The 17,863-nt window shown below is 41.8% G+C and overlaps 1 protein-coding gene across 1 annotated transcript in view; it reads right to left on the bottom strand.

Moving 5' to 3' along the window:
- LOC125483706 (protein SIX6OS1-like) overlaps positions 1–17,863 on the bottom strand; it is a 49,528-nt gene that overhangs the window by 2,256 nt on the left and 29,409 nt on the right. Inside the window, exons 8-9 of the mRNA XM_048600072.1 lie at positions 10,643–10,745; positions 10,167–10,270 (exon numbers count right to left, since the gene is read on the bottom strand). Coding sequence (XP_048456029.1) covers positions 10,167–10,270; positions 10,643–10,745 — 207 coding nt within the window. The remainder of the gene's footprint in view (positions 1–10,166; positions 10,271–10,642; positions 10,746–17,863) is intronic.

Genomic DNA, 17,863 nt, shown 5'->3' with positions numbered 1-17,863 from the left:
CAGGCCAAGCAGCATCATAGGAGCAGTAAGGCTGACGTTTCGGGCCTAGACCCTTCATCTGATGAAGGGTCTAGGCCCGAAACATCAGCCTTACTGCTCCTATGCTGCTGTTTGGCCTGCTGTGTTCATCCAGCTCTGCACCTTGTTGTGTCAGAGATTTATACTACTGCCCTAGGTTTTCACAATATGTATGAATGATTTGGATGAATGAATAGACAGTAATATCCAGGCTTGCAGTTGACATCAAATCTGATAAATGTTCATGGTATATTGTTATTATTTGGAAATTTAGGTTCTAAAGTGGATAGAATTATGGATAACTTCAAGCTTGATTTGTATTTCTATATTCTGTGTGCTAGGAAGAGTATAAGTTTAGTTTTATTTTTGTGCTTTGGGTGATGGTAATTTCCCCTGGAATTAATTTCAATTCACCTGTGGGACACTTGAGTGTTGTAGGAACTGAATTCATAGAGGCAAGTGGGGAGTATTTCCTCACACTCCTAACTTGTGCCTTGCATATGATGGACAGGCTTTCAGACGTCAGGAGGTGAGTTACTCACCGCAATATTCCTAGCCTCTGACCTGCTCTTGTAGCCACTGTGTTAATGTGGTAAGACCAGTTGAGTTCCTGATCGATGATAACTCCCAGGATATTGATAATGGGGGATTCAGTGATGTAACACGTTGAATGTCAAGGGGTGGTGGTTAGATTGTCTCCTATTGGTTATGGTCATAGCCTGGCATTTGTCTGGTGTGAATATTACTTGCTACTTTTCAGCGCAGGTCTGGATATTGTCCAGACGCTGTTGCATTTGGACATGGACTGTGTCAGTATCTGAGGAGTCGAGAATGGTGCTGAACATTGTGTAATCATTGGCGAACTGCCCCACTTCTGACCTTATGATGGAGGAAAGGTCATTGATGAAGCAGCTGAAGATAGTTGGGCCTAGGATGCTACCCTGAGGAACTCTTGCACAGATGTCCTGGAGCCGAGATGACTGACCTCCAACAACCATGACCATCTTCCTATGTGTCAGGTATGACTCCAACCACTGGAGATTTTTCCCCCTGGTACCCATTGATTTTAGTTTTGCTAGGGCTCCTTGATGCCACACTCCGTCAAAAGCAGCCTTGATGTCAAGTGCTGTCACTGTCACCTCACCTCTGGAATTCAGCTCTTTTGTCCATGTTTGAACCAAGGCTGTAATGAGGTCAGAAACTGAATGGCCCTGGTGGAATCCAAACTGAGCATCACTGAGCAGGTTATTGCTGAGCAGGTGCTGCTTGATAGCACTGTTGATGACATCTTCCATCACTTTACTGATGATTGACAGTAGACTGATGGGGCAGTAATTGGCCAGGTTAGATTTGTCCCGCTTTTTATGCACAGGACATACTTGGGCAATTTTCCACATTGTTGAATGGATGCCAGTGTTGTAACTGTACTGGAGCGGCTAGGCTAGGGGATTGGGGAGTTCTGGTGCACACGTCTTTTGTATTATTGCCGGAATGTTGTCAGGGCTCATAGCCTTTGCAGTATCCAATGCCTTCAACCTTTTCTTGAGATCATGTGGAGTGAATCAAATTGGCTGAAGACTGGTTTCTGGGGACACCTGTAGGAGGCTGAGATGGATCATCCACTGAAGATTGCTGTAAAGTCTTCAGCCTTATTTTTTGCACTAATGTCCTAAGCTCTTGTATCATTGAGGATGGGGATATTTGAATTGTTTAATCGTCCACCACCATTCACGACTGGATGTGGCAGAACTGTACAGCTTAGATCTGATCCGTTGATTGTGGGATTGCTTAGGTCTGTCTATCAATTGTTGCTTATGCTGTTTGGCGTGCAAGTAATCCTGTTCAGAGGCTTCACCAGGTTGATACCTCATTTTCATGTATGTCTGGTGCTGCTCCTGGCATGCCATCCTGAACTCTCCATTGAACCAGGATTAATCCCCTGGTTTGATGGTAATGGTTGAGTGGGGGATATGCCTGGCCATGAGGTTACAGATTGTACTGGAGTACAATTCTGCTGCTGTTGATAGCCGACAGCGCCTTATGGATGCCCAGTCTTGAATTGTTAGATCTGTTTGAAGTCTGTCCCATTTAACACAGTGACAGTGCCACACAACATGATGGAGGTTATTCTCAATGTGAAGGTGGGACTTCATCTCCGCAAGAACTATGCGGTGGTCACTCTTACCAATACTGTCATGGACAGAAGCATCTGCAGCTGGCAGATTGGTAGGGATGAGGTCAAGTATGTTTTTCCTCTTGGTTCCCTCACCACCTGCCACAGACTCAGTCTAGCTGCTATGTCCTTTAGGACCCAACCAGATCGATCAGTAGTATTACTGCCGAGCCACTTTTTGTGGCGGACATTAAAATCCCCCACCCAGAGTACATTTTGTGCCCTTACCATCCTCAGTGTTTCATCTAAGTGTTGTTCAACATAGAGGAGTACCGATTCATCAGCCAACGGAGGAAGGTACTTGGTAATCACAGGGTGTTTCCTTGCCCGTGTTTAACCTGAAGCCATGAGACTTCGTGGGGTCCAGAGTCAATGTTGAGGACTCCCAGGGCAGTTCCCTCTCAACTGTACACCAGTGTGCTGTCACCGCTGCTGGGTCTGTCCTGCTGGTGAGACAGGACATATCCAAGGATGGTGATGTGATGTCTGTGACACTGTCTGTAAGATATGATTCCGTGAATTTGACTATGTCAGGCTGTTGCTTGACTAATCTCTGAAAGTGCTCTCCCAATTTTGGCATTAGCCCCCAGATGTTAGTGAGGAGGACTTTGCAAGTCGACAGGGCTGTTCCTGCCGTTGTTTTTTTCTGGTCAATGCCAGGTGATCCATCTTTGAGACTTTGTAGCGATTGGTACAACTGAATGACTTGCTAGGCCACTTCAGAGGGCAATTGAGAGTCAACCATATTGCTGTGGGTCTGGGGTCATATGTAGGCCAGACCAGTTGAGGGTGGCAGATTTCCTTCCTTGAAGAAGGAAGATGGGTTTTTTCGACAATCGACATTGATTTCATGGTTGTCAATAGATTCTTATTTCCAGATTCTTTGTTTTTTTTTTAAATTCAACTCCCCTATTTGCCACAGTGGGATTTGAACCTGGATCCCCAGAACATTTGCAGCCTTTCAAATAATAGTCTGCCTGTTTTATTTTTGCTACCAAAGAACCACACATTTATCTACATTATACTGCATCTGCATTTGCATACTTACTCAGCCCGTCTAAATCACATTGCAACATCTCAGCATTCTCCTCGTCGCCCACCTTTCCACGCAGTTTTATGCCATCTGCAAATTTTGAGATGTTACATTTTGTTCCTTCATCTAAATCATTGACATATATTGTGAATAGCTGGAGTCCCAGTACCAATCCCTACATTACCCCATTTGTCACTGCCTGCCATTCAGATAAACATAAATGCAAATGCAGAACTGGTGTGTGAAGAGAGATGGTGTTGGTCATTCTCTACAGTTTAGAACAATTAAGGGGAGTGGGAAATCTCATAGAACCCTGTAAAATTCTAACAAGAATTAACTTATTCCTACTGTGTTTCCCATCTGCTAACCAATTTTCTGTCCATTTTCAATGTACTACCGCCAATTCCAGGTGCTTTAGTTTTACTCATTAACCTTTTGTTTGGGACTTTGTTGAAAGCCTTCTGAAACTCCACAGAAACCACATCCACTGACTCCTCCGATCAACTCTACAAGTTACATGCTGGAACAATTCCAGTAGATTTGTCAAGCATGATCTCCTTTTGTAAATCCATGCTAACTGTGTCTGATTCTATCACTATTTTGTAAGAGCTCCACTATAAATTCTTCAATAATAGACTCTAGCATCTTCCACCATGAACAATGTCAGACTCACTGAGCTATAGTTCCCTGTTTTATCTCTATCTCCCTTTTTAAATGGTACATTAGCTCCTTTCCAATCTGTAGGAACTGTTCCAGAGTCTAAAGAATCTTGGAAGATTTAATGGCTCCTCATACATAAGTCCTGCATTCCCAGGAATCAATTTGGTAAATCTTTGCTGTACTCCATGTGTCACAAGAACATCTTTCTTCAGATAAGATTGACCACCAATGCATCCACTATTTCTAGGGCCATTTCCATAAGTGCTCTGGAATGTAGATTTTCAGACCCTGGGGATTTATCAGCCATCAATCCCATCAATTTCTCCAGCATCATTTCTGTACTAATACAGATATGTTTCAGTTCCTCCCTCTTACTAAACTCTGTGTTCCTCACTATTTCTGATATGTTATTTGTGTCCTGTTTTGTTCATCAGCCATTTCTTTGGTCCCTCTTTTAAATTCCCCTGTTTCTGACTGTAAGGGACCTACATTAATTTGCACCAACCTTTTTCATAGAAATGTTTGCAGTCAGTTTTGATGTTCCCCATGAGCTTATTCTCAAACTATTTTCTTCTTCTTAAATCAATCCCTAGGTCCTCCTTGCTGACTTTTAAACTGCTCCAGTTGACCCAGAAATGTAGCCCTTTGTGGAAGCAGTTGGAACTTGTATGCCCATAAACAATGTATCGGTTCTGCTTTTTTTAAAAATCAAAGGTGAACAGCAAGTTTGATTGACACATAATATTCCACATGTTGGGTCAAGGATGTCTCAGAGTGGCTACAACATATTCTGAAGGGGAAGAGTGAACAGATGGTAGTTGTAAACAATATCAGACCAATGACAGTTAAAAATAAACAAATGAGGTCCTGCAAGCAGAATATGGCGAGTTAGGGTGTCAATTAAAAAGTAGGGCCTCAAAAGGTGGTAATGTCAGGATTACTACCAATCTCGAGTTAGTGAGAGTAAAATGACAGGATACATCAGATGAATTCATAGCTGGAGAAATGGTGTAGGAGGGAGGGATTCAGATTCCTGAGACATTGGGACTAGTTCTGCGGAAGGTTGGACTGGTACAAGCAGGATGAGCTGAATTTAAGGACAAGAACCAGTACAGTTGGATGTTGGTGACAGTTGATGGTGGTGATGGTTGTAGTGTTGGGGAGGGTTGGTGATTGATGGGATGGGTTGGAATGTTTGCTGGTGCTGTCAGGGAAGGTTTAAAGTAAATTGGCAGGAGGATGGGAACCTGAACAGGGAGATGGTGGAGGGAGAAACAAGAATAGAAACAAAGGAAGAAGGGTAAGAAACAAAAGCGAAGATAAAACAAGGACATGAAACAAATGGGACATGGGGAAAAATAAAGCTAAGATGACTTACAAGGTAAAAAAGTCAAATCTAAAGGCTTTGTGTCTTAATGCGTGGACCATTCACAATAAGGTGAACGAATTAACAACACAGGTAGATATAAATGGTTGTGATATAGTTGCAATAGTTACAGAGACATGCTGCAGGCTTTACAAGGATGGAAACTGAACATCAAGGAGTATTCATTATTTGGGAAGGTCAGACAAAAATGGAAAGAGATGGGATATCATTGTTAGTAAAGGAGTAAATCAATGCAATAGTGAGGAAGGATATTGGCTTGGAAAATCATGATGTGGAATCTATAGGAATGGAAATAAAAAGTAGCAATGGTTAGCAAACATTGTTGGGTTTATTTGTAGACCCCTAAACAGTCATGGAGATAGAATGGAAGCCGTTACACAAGAAATCAGTGGTGCATGCAGTAAGGATTCAACAGGAGTCATGGATCTTTGCATTGACAATGTGAAGAACAATCTCCCGCAGTATGTACGTGATTTCTTTCAGACCAATATGTTGAGGAACCAACCAGAGAACAGGCTATTCTAGATTTATATTGTGCAATGAAAAAAATTTAATTCATACTGCTGTATGGGATCCTTTGGGGAAGAGTGACCATAATATAATAGAATTTTGTATTAAGACGGAGAGTAAAGTAGGCGAATCAATACTAGGGTCCTGAATCTAAATACAGGGAACTAGCAGGATGTGAGGAATGAGTTGTGGAACCTTACTAAAGGGGTTGACTGTGGATAGACAATGATTCATATTTAATGAACGTGTGCATTAATTACAGCAATTACTTATTCCTGTCTGGCACAAAAATAAGTAAAGGAAAATAGGCTTAACTATGGCTCACAAATGAAATTAAAGATAGTATTGGATCCAAAGAGGAAACATGTATAATTGGAAAAGCAGCACACCTGAGGATTGGAAGCATTTTAGAATTTAGCAAAAGAGAACAAGAAGTTTGATCAAGAAGGGAAAAATTGAGAATAAGAGCAAAGTTGCAGGGAACGTGAAAACTGGCTATAAAAACATTAATAACTTTGTGAAGAGAAAAAGGTGGTAAAAACTATTTTTAATTGAGGTGATAGTGACAACACTTAACATCAAGGCTGCTTTCGACTGAGTGCGGCATCGAGGAGCCCTAGCAAAACTGAAATCAATGGGTATCGGAGGCAAACTCTCTAGTGGTTGGGCACATAGGAAGATGGTCATGGTTGTTGGAAGTCAATCATCTCAGCTCCAACACCTCTCTGCAGGAGTTCCTCAAGGTAGCATCCAAGGCCCAACCATCTTCAGTTGCTTCATCGATGATCTTCCCTCCATCATAAGGTCAGAAATGGGGATGTTCACTGATGATTGCACAATGTTCAGCCATCATTCATGACTCCTCAAATACTGAAGCAGTCCATGTTCAAATGCAACAAGATCTGGCCAATATCCAGGCTTGGGCTGACAAGTGGCAAGTAACATTCGCGCAACACAAATACCAGGCTATAACCATCACGAATAAGAGGCAATCTAACCAACGACCCTTGGCATTCAACATCACTGATTCCCCCACTATCAACACCCTGGGCGTTATCCTTGATCAGAAACTCAACTGGACTCACCACATAAATACAGTAGCTACTAGAGCAGGTCAGAAGCTAGGAATATTGCAGCGAGTAACTCACCTCCTGATTCCTCAAAGCCTGTCCACCATTTGCAAGGCAAAAGTCAGGAGTATGATGGAATACTCCCCACTTGCCTGGATGAGTGCAGCCCCAACAACACTCAAGAAGCTTGACACCATTCAGGACAAAGCAGCCCGCTTGCTTGGCACTGCATCCACAAGCATCCAAACCCTCCATCACTGACACTCAGTAGCAGCAGTGTGTACTATCCATAAGATGCACTGCAGAAATTCACCAAAGATCCTCAGACAGCACTTTCCAAACCCACAACCACTTCAATCTAGAAGGATAAGGGCAGCAGATATTTGGGAACACTGCCACCTTCAAGTTCCCCTCCAAACCACTCACCATCCTGACTTGGAAATATATTGCTGTTCCTTCACTGCTGCTGGGTCAAAATCCCGGAATTCCCTCCCTAATGGCATTGTGGGTCAACCCACAGCAAGTGGACTGCAGGAGTTCAAGAAGGCTGCTCACTCCCACCTTCTCAAGGGCAACTAGAGACGGGCAATAAACGCTGGCCCAGCCAGTGACGCCCACATCACACAAAATGAATAAATTAGAGAGAGGAACACTTAATAAGACGTAGGTGTCCTCATGTACCAGTTGCTGAAAGTAAACACACAGGTGCAGCAGATAGTAAAGAAGGCAAACTCTTTGCTGGTGTTCATAGCAGTAGATTCGAGTACAGGAACAAGGATATCTTGCTGCAGTTACACGTGGCATTGGTGAGGCCACACCTGCAATACTGTGTGCAGTTTTGGTCTCCTTATCTGAGGAAGAATGTCCTTGCTTGGAGTGCAGAATTGACGTGAGGAGAGATGGAGTCGGTCATTCTCTAAAGTTTAGAAGAATGAAGTGGGGGCAGCGGAATCTCATGGAAACCTGTTAAATTCTAACAGGACTGGATGGGTTAGATGCAGGAATGACATTCCCAATAGTGGGGAGGTCACAGATTAGGGCTGAAATGAAGAGAAATTTCTTCACCCAGAGAGTGGTAAGCCTGTGAAATTTTCTATCACAGAAAGGTGGTTGAAGCCAAAATGTTGTGTGTTTTGAAGGACGAGGTAGATAATGCTCTTGTGGCTAAAGGGATCAAGGGCCTAGGAATGGGCAATAAATGCTGACCGGCCAGCATTGCTCACTTCCCGCAAGTTAATTAGGAAAATCTGTCTATGCTGACTTGTCTCCTTTTATCTGCATTCTTAAGTGTTCCACAGCAACAGGCTGTGGAGAACTCAAGAGAAAGCAATCAATATTTCATATACAGAACCACTCCCTTTTAGAAGCAAGTTCCCAATAGAGGGTTAATTGGCGCTGCAAACCCAACCCTAACAATAACATGCAGCCAACCCACAACAATGCGACTAATTCCAGACAGGGTACATGAAGTACAAAAAAAAAACAAACAACTGTGAATGCTGGAAATCAGAAACAAAATTTAGAAATTGCTGGAAAAACTCTGCAGGTCTGGCAGCATCTGTGGAAAAAAAGTAAAATTAACATTTTAGGTCCAATGATGCTTCTTCAGAATGTTTTGGATCTGAAGATGAAAACTCAGACCTGATGACTTTTTCCAGCAATTTCTGATTTTGTACATGAAGTGCAATACAGACAGTTTCAGATGAAAATCCAAAATCAAGTTGTAATGGCCTGGTGGTACTAGAATAAATAGAATATCCTCCTGGTGATCCTCCTGGATCGCTGCCTTGAGCTGCCTACTCCCGTACTCATTGTTGCACCTTGGGCTCCTGCTCCCGCTCGTGCCACCAGCTCACGCTCGCTGCCTGCGCAATGCTCCGGGGCTGCTTCCCCACATGCTGCTGCAGGGCCCTTCTCCACACTGCTCTGGGATTCACAACCCACGCACTGCTGCAGTACTCACTGCTCGTGGTGTTCCGGGGCATGAGGGCTTGCTGTTGGCTCTGGTGCTGAGGGGAGAGATGAAAAAAAAAGAGGAAAAAAGGTAAAAGGAGGAGAAAGAACAGGTGAAGCAGAGGAGCATGGACAGGAGCGACCTACTCTGCCACCATCTTGCTAGGCCTGTTACTGCTGGACTGTTAATCAGAGGCCCAGGTAATGTTCTGGGGACCCATGTTCGAGTCCTACTACGGCAGATGGTGGAATTTAAAATCAATAAAAATCTGGAATTAGGAGTCTATTGATGACGATGAGTCCATTGCCAACTGTCAGGAAAAACTCATCTGGTTCAATGAATGTCCTTTAGGGAAGGAAACTGCCATCCATATCTTGTCTGGCCTACATGAGACTCCAGACCCGCAGCAATGTGGTTGACTCTTAACTGCCCTCTGGGCAATTAGGCATGGACAATAAATGATGGCCTAGCCAGTTATGCCCACATCCAATGAATACAAAGAAAACCTCAGTACTTTGACATGTCCTCAAATTTTTAAAAGATAGTTTTTCTATAAGATTGGTTGAAATGCCACTCAAATCATTAGGGGTTGGTTAGTTCAGCTGGCTGCGTAGCATGTTTGTGATGCTAACAGCATGGGCTCAATTCCCACACTACCTGAGGTTACCATGAAGGTACCACCTTCTCAACTTGGCCTGAGACATGGCTACGCTCAGGTTAAACCACCATCAGTTGTTACTCTGTAATGAGACAGTGGGATTATAGCTACTTCACTCAAATCACAATCACGTTTGCGCTCAGATCGCTATTAAGGATTTTATGGTTTTAAAAATGTTCCATGCAGCAGGTACAGCATGGGTTTTCCAAAAAAATTATTCAAATGCTTGAAACAAATCTAAAATGTATAATCTATATGATGAGAGAAAAGAGGGGAAAATATGAGGAAAACAGACAAGAAAGCAATTGTAAGTTTAAAAAGAGATTCAAATGAAGATTAAGAAGGTACAAATAATAGACGGAGATTAAAAATGAGAGATAAAAAGGTTTTTCATTGGTAGCTCCTCCTCATTAATTCCTATTTGTTCACAGAAGGTCTTGCTGGTTCTCATTAGCAGTTTTCCCCTTCCTGTTGATGTTTTTGATTTGTAGCTTCTCCATCTTTACAGCTAATTTGCTATTTGATTTTTAGCCATTCTAGGGTGAGGTGGCTAAAGTCTAACAGCGGGAAGGCAATATAAGATTCATGATAGACACAATACTTTTAATTAATTAGATTAGTTCATTGAAAATCTTATAACATTTTGGCATCAAAATATTTATCTATATTTGCTAAAGTTAGTTATTAAAATTTGAATTCCGACCTCTGTTCTTGTTCCTTTGAAGTGACAATATTTGGCAAATTACTGAAATGCAACAGATCTGATCGAAGTTCATTTACTTCTTTGAAACTCTCAGAATCACCAAACTGTATGAGAAAATTAAAATAACATTAGAAGTTTCAAATTGCAAAATTCAGCATGTATTTTATATTTTTATTTAATGATTAATGGAGTATTCTTCCAAATTAATATGTTTTAATTTAGCTGATGTAAATAAATATCGTGAATGTTGCAATCCTTTTGATGGCATCCTAAAATAAATTTTGGATTCTATGAAGTCACGTTATACAGTGTATCACAGGCTGCTTTGTCTTTATATTTTAATTTTAAAGTTCAATAACCATTCATATTTTCTATTTAGAATACATAACAGACATTATCAACTGAAGTTTGAATGATGCACTTGTACAAAAGGCATTTAGAGAATTGAAATATAAAACTAGACACACAAAAGTTACCTGTGCAGTATGCTCTTGTCTTTCGTATTGACTCAATGTTTTCTCTTTTGCCAATATAGTAATTTGCTTCAAAGATTTGTCTGTTTCTATTTTTAAAGTGGCACTATAATGTTAAGGGAATAACATAAAACATAGTCGAAAAACTTCATTGAAAGTACTGTTACAATAGGAACTTGACTCCAGTCATCTATAATAACACTTTATTCACATTACCAGTTGTTGCACTTACACTAAACATATGGATTGTACATGGTGTTAATTTGAAGAAAATCTGAAATCATATTCAGTGATTCTAGAAAATTAACAGAGTTTTAGTCCTTTTTAGGCAGAATCTTACTGAGGCCTGAATGACATAGGCCTATTTTCTGTTTTCCTCCTGGAATGAGGGAGAGGCAGGTATTATAGGAGGCACTGCTGTTACTTTCGATGCGGGGGCGAAGTGTCCTGAGCTAGCCAGTAGGTAGCAGAGAAAGTATGCAGGATTAATAGTGTTGGGGTTTGTGGTGGGTAACAGAGAGAGAAAATATTGCAGGTGCATGAGTGGTGGAGCGTGAGCCTTGGTGGGAGGTGAGCATAGTAACAGAGATAGAAAGAGTGACAATGGTGACACTTAAGCGGGTGGAACGGAGAACGACATCAACCTTTTTCCTAAATTGCTGTGAATTCTGGGTGGCAACGTCGCAGCATGCAGGCATAATTTGCTGTTGTTGTCTCCCCTGCAGGCCCTCAGAGAAGAGGATGTCCCATTTATTACCAACCATCCAGCAGGCCATCCAGGTCTCTGGCTTCAAAGTGGGAATGAAAACTTGCCTTCTCTGCCATGTCTGGAGCAAATATCATGAACCGTGCAAGGCAGCTCCAGGTTGCCAATGCTTGTCTGGGTGTAGACATACAAAATAAAGATAGCACCTGCACCAGGGATGCTGGTCAATTCTGACATATTGCAGCACTGGCAAGTTGTTCCAGGAATGGTACATAGTAAGATGGGGAATGAATCACATGAGTAGGTGGGGGAGAACACCAGTGATCACCCCAGCTTCATCCCATGTCCGACCCTCCCTCTCATCCTTGCCTCTTTAACCTGACACTATCTGTCCATCATATTTCCCACCTATCTGCCCCACCATTCCCACTGACCAATCTCCACTACCCCCTATCTGTATGGATCTACCACCATCCCACATACCTTCCCCCAGCCCCACCCCTCCTGTCTCCATTTATTTCCCAGCTCCCTTTCCTCTCCCCAGTCCTGATGAAGGGTGTAAACCCGAAACGTCGACTTTCCTGTTCCTATGATGCTGCCTGACGTGCTTTGTTCCTCCAGTTCCACACTGTATTGACAGATGAGTAGGTCACCAATGGAGGTGGGGTAGGCAGTTAATAAGGCACATTTGTAAAGATATAGCAAGAAAACTCACTTGGACTCGCAGCAAATATCCCTCTAAAAAACTCAACAGACTTGGCACTTAGCAAAAAAAATGTAAGATTTAGCCCCATGGTTTCATTTTCAGGTCATGTTATGACTCCAAATCTATATTGCAAGTTTGGCATCAGAGTAAAACAAAAACACTTTGCACAAATGCTGCTATCATAGTATCTTAGGATTTTACAATAAGGAGACCATTTGATGCATCGTGTCTGTACCAGGTCCCGAAAGAGCTACCCAGGAAGTCCCACTTTCTGGCCCTATCTCAGTAACCTTCTAATTTCGTCACTTTTAAATACATATCCAGCTGTCTTTTGCAACCTATGGAATCTACCTCCACCAATTTCTCAGGCAACACATTACAAATTCTAACAACTCCGAGTAAAAAAAATCTCTTGATCTCACTCCTAGCTCTCTTGCTGACAATCTTGAAATTAGACCTTTTAGTTACTGACATACCAACCAGCAGAAACAGAATATCCTTTCTTACGCTGTCAAAATTGTTCTTAATTTGAACACTTCAATAAGGTCACTCGTAATCTTCTCTGCTCCATGGAGAATAAGCCCAATCTCTAATCTTTCTTTTATTTAAAATTTTTCATTCCTGGTATCATTCCAGTGAATCTCCTCTAAACTCTCTCCTGGGCTTGAAGATTCTTCCTTAAATAAAGTTTCCAGAACTGAAGTCAACACTCCAAATGTGGTCTGATCGATGATTTGTAGAAGTGCAGTATCACTTCCTTGTTTTTATACTCTATACCTCTAGTTATAAGCTCAAGAATTCTGTAAGCCTTCTTAACAATTGTTTCAACTTTTCTGGCCACCTTCAAAAAACCATGCAGGTGAAACATGGAGGTCTGTGTGTTCCTTTACTCCACTGAAAATTTTACCATTGAGTGTCCATTGCTTCTCTGTGTTTCTTCTACCAAAATGCATTGCTTCACATTTCTCTGCATTGAAATTCATTTGCCAAGTGTCTGCCCGTTTGGCCAACCTGTCAACGTCCCTCTTATGTCACTCAGCAATATCTTCAGAATTCACTATTTTTCCTGGCTTAGGATTATCAAACAATTTAGAGATTTTGACCCCAACTCCCATCTCCAAATCATTTATGTAAATCAGAAAAAGGGTCCCAATTCCAATCCCTGGGGAGAACCACTTTCAACTCATCTCCAATCTGAGAAATGCCCATCTATACCTACACTCTATTTCCTATCTTTTAGCCAAGTTCTAATCCATGCTGCCAAGGACTCATCAATCCCACACATTTCTAAATTGTTAACTAACCTGCCATACAGCACTGTATCAAATGCTTTTGAAAGTCTAAATATACACCAAAGCACTACCTTCATCCACTGCCTTTGTCACCTCATCAAAGAACTCAATTGAATTTGTCAGACATGACCTGCCTTTGACAAAGCCATGATGACGGTTTAGTATTAACTTATTTTTCTGTAAATGTTTATTTACTTTATCCTGTATTATGGCCTCCCAACAGTTTTCCCACTATTGATGTCAAGCTGACAGGTTGTATTTTTCTGGGTTATCTTTTGTCCCCTTTTTAAACAACATTGTCACATTTGCAATCCTCCTGTGCCCAGGGACTAATCCCATGCTCAGCCAGCCTGGAAAATTTCTAACAACTGCTCCAGAATTTAGTCCCTTAACTCTCTCAGCAATCTAGGATGTATCCAATTTGGGCCTGGCAACTTCTCTACCTGGAGTGCCACCTGCCTTTAGCTTCTTTATTTATCACTATACTGTTCAGTTGCTTAACACCCATGTTTTCCACAAGGCATTGTCACCATCTTCTAATTTGGTAAAGACAGAAACAAAATATTCATTTACTACCTCTGTGTATCCTTTGCTTCAGTGAGCAGCTTACCTTGCATGTTCATTATGGGCCCCACTCTATCCTTTATAAATCTTTTCCTATTAATATGCTTGGAGAACATTTTGCTATTTGTTTCAGCACAATCTGCCATCCTTTCCTCATGCTTCCTTTTCCTCTCAGCCGTCCTTATTCCAGCCTTCTGCTTCTAGTTCCCCAATTCTGTTCGCTATACTACATGCATTTACATACATACATACAGTTTAACCTGCACTTATCTCTTTCTTGCCCGTTGAAAGGCAGTCATTTCTTTGTCCACTGTCAACACTGAAGCCTTCCTTCACTTCCTTTTCCCTGTTCACCATCTTCTTTTTTGTCCTCTATGGTACTTCCAAAACTAGGCCCATTTGTCAACTCACCCTCTGCCTTACAAGTTTAAATCCACCACATCCACCACCTCCACCACCCCCCACCTCCCCCGCCCGACCCAACACTACTTGCTCTTTCAGATAGAGATTAGTTCTTTTTCTATTCAGGTGAAGCCAATCTCTTCTGAACAGCTTTTTTGCTTTCCCAAAAATGATTCCAGTTTTCCAACAATCTAAACCCCTCTCTTCTACATTACCACTTAAGCCATGCATTTACCTCCTGGATACGCCTTTGCCTAGATGGCAAAGCTCATTGCACAGGTAGTATTTCTGAGGTTACTGCCCTGGAGATCCTGCATTTCAACCTACTCCCTAATTCGTGAAACTGATCCTGAGGACCTCCAAGCTGTCCCTCTTGAAGTTGCTGGTTCACACATGAACCACCACCACTGGTTGTTCACCTTCCCTTTCCAGACGTTTATCCAGTTGTTTCATGATGTTCAGAACCCTTGCACCAGGAAGCAACATACAATGAGATTCACAATGTCAGCTGCAAACTAGACTGTCTATCCCTCAAACTACTAAGACACCCACTATTACACCCACTAATCTGCCTACCAACCTCTCTCTCTTTTCCCAGCATAGCCTCAGGCACCATAGTACTATGGTTTTCTTTCAAGTCGTCCAACACCAACTCAGTCATGTTGCTCACGAAATAGGCATCTAAAATTTCATACCTGTTAGGTAGTTCCAAGGAGTCCTGCTGTCTCTTTTCCTTTTGACAAATGCTCACCCACTCACCTGTCATCTCTACTCCTAACGTGCAGTGACCACTCTCTCGTATGACTGATCCATACTATAGTGTGAATACATCTTTGCATTACCTATTTTGCCCTCTCCCTTTCATGAGATAGAAACAGTTTTTTTTAAATTTCGCAGGAGTAAGTCTATATCATAGAATCCCTACAGTGTGGAAAACAGGCCCTTTGGCCCAACAAGTCAACACCTACTCTCAGATCATCTCACCCAGACCCACCTCCCTAATCTACACATCCCTGAACACTACTGGCAATTTAGCATGGCCAATCCACCTAGCCTGCAGCACATCTTTGGACTGCGGGAGGAAACTGGAGCACCCAGAGGAAACCCGCGCAGACACGAGGAGAATGTGCAAACTCCACACACAGTCACTCGAGGGTGGAATCGAACCCGGGTCCCTGGTGCTGTGAGGCAGCAGTGCTAACCACTGAGTGACCGTGCCACCCCTTGATACAGTAACAGCGAAAAAATCATGGCAGAGGCACTATCTTTAAGGTATTTAAGATATTATGATGATTAAGAACAGTTGGAACTGCCTTCCCCAAACTAATGCATCAGCTCCTTTATAGAACAAAACTTACTTAGGTAAAATATTATTCTGCTTGGACTATAAATCTATATTTATGGACTATAAGAAAAACTGAAAGATTTTGTATAATGTAGACTATGAGTCATCTGCTAAATACAGAAAGCCAAATAACTTTAGAAAAGCAGCCAAAAAGCTTTTAGAGACATAACAGATGGAGTTCATTACCCCTAACAGCTAGAAAGGAAGGCAGGGTGGGGGAGGAGCTAGTGATGGCCTAGTGGTATTATCACTGGACTGTTAATCCAGAGACCCAGATAATGTTCTGGAGACCTAAGTTCAAATCCCACCATGGCAGATGCTGAAATTTGAATTCAACAAAATATCTGAATTAAGAATCTAATGATGACTATGAATCCATTGTTGATTGCTGGAAAAACCCACCTGGTTCACTAATCCCCTTTAGGGAAGGAAACTACCATCCTTACCTGGTCTGGCCTACATGTGACTCCAGACCCACAGCAATGTTTACAGATCAGATCACAGAATCCCTATGGTGCAGAAACAGGTCCTTCAGCCCAACAAGTTCACACATCCCTGAACACTATGGGAAATTTAGCATGGCCAATCCACCTAGCCTGCACATCTTTGGATTGTGGGAGGAAACCAGAACACCCAGAGAAAACCCACACAAACTCAGGGAGAATGTGCAAGCTCCACACAGACAGTCACCCAAGGGTGGAACTGAACCCAGGTCTCTGGTGCTGTGAGGCAACAGTGCTAACCACTAAGCCACCATGCCACCCCAGTGTTGACTCTTAACTGCCCTCTGGGCAATTAGGGATGGGCAATAAGTGCTGCCTAGCCAGTGATGTCCTCATCCCATGAATGAATAAAAGGAAAAAAAAGGGTCCTGTGCTGATGATTGCTGAGCAACCCTTTCAGATTTTGTATGTGTTTCAAATAGTCAAATATAATAATTTAACAAGTTATTGTTCATTATTTTCCCCCATATTTGTTAAGTACAAACTGGAAATCGATAATGCAAAAATATCCAAGATTGTCTAATAGCATATACCTGTGGCCATAAAGTTTGATTCCAATTAAGATATTTTATAAGAATACTATCTACAAAAATATGAATCATAGAATCCCTACAGTGCAGAAAGAGGCCATTCAGCCCATCAGGTCTGCGTTCCTCCAAAGAGCATCCCACCAGACCCACCACGGCTAATCCACCTAGCTTGCACATCCAAAGCCACTATGGGGCAGTTTAACCTGCATATATTTGGACTGTGGGTAGAAACCCACACAGACATAGGGAGAATATACAAACTCCACATAGACAATCACCCAAGGCTGGAATTGAACCGAGGTCTCTGGTGCTGTGATCCTGCAGTGAGCCACTGTGCAACCAAATGCAATTCAAGTTAAAGTTTTACAAATTCAGGGAAGGATATATATCTTTCTTTGTCGCCTATCAGAATTACTCTCAAACTTGCACGAATGCCGCACATTACTTACTTAAACCGCCTTGATGAATGGATTTGATCATTCTATTTAAAAGGAATGATTTTTTTTTTAAATTTGGGGAACATGTGCAAGTTATGATTCTCTTGACATTCTCTGTGGCCAAGCAATTAAACCAATACCCCTCCACTGGGACTATAAAAATTATAAGCAATACCTACTCTGAGCTTTAAGTAGCTTTGAAGTTTGATGTAACTACTAAATGAAAGGAATTAACCTTTGAAAAGGTTGGACTTTATAGACTCCCACTGGCCTAGCATGTCTTGGATCCTGCAGTTACGGCTTTGATCCTAAAATCAATTCCAAAAAAGTGCTGACAGAGCAGACCTATATCCAAATACCAAGACAACATTAACCCACAAAGCTTGGATTGAACCCCAGATCAGCTTTTTAAGTTTCACTAGTCACACGTCTGTTTTAAAGCAAAAACATGTTCACCAAAATGTATTTACCCTGAAAGAGATGTTAAATTAATTCTGTATAAATTTCAGAAAGCTGCACCTTATTATGGTAGTAAACAAAGGATAAGAAAGATTTAAAATAAAACTAACTCAAGTGTATCCATATAGTGCAACAGAATCAATTAATCCCTTCTTTGAATTTGCAGTGCTATGTGGTACACTGTAGATGGTCTCAAAAGCAGAGGAAGTCAATAGAATTGTAGAATAATACAGAATGAAAGCAGCCATTCAGCAATCATGCTTGTGCTGGATGAATACTG

Source organism: Rhincodon typus, chromosome 8, assembly GCF_021869965.1.
Source record: "Rhincodon typus isolate 14 chromosome 8, sRhiTyp1.1, whole genome shotgun sequence".
NCBI lineage: Eukaryota > Metazoa > Chordata > Chondrichthyes > Orectolobiformes > Rhincodontidae > Rhincodon > Rhincodon typus.
The sequence above is the reverse complement of the archived record's forward strand: the minus strand, read 5'-3'. Positions and strand labels throughout refer to the sequence as shown.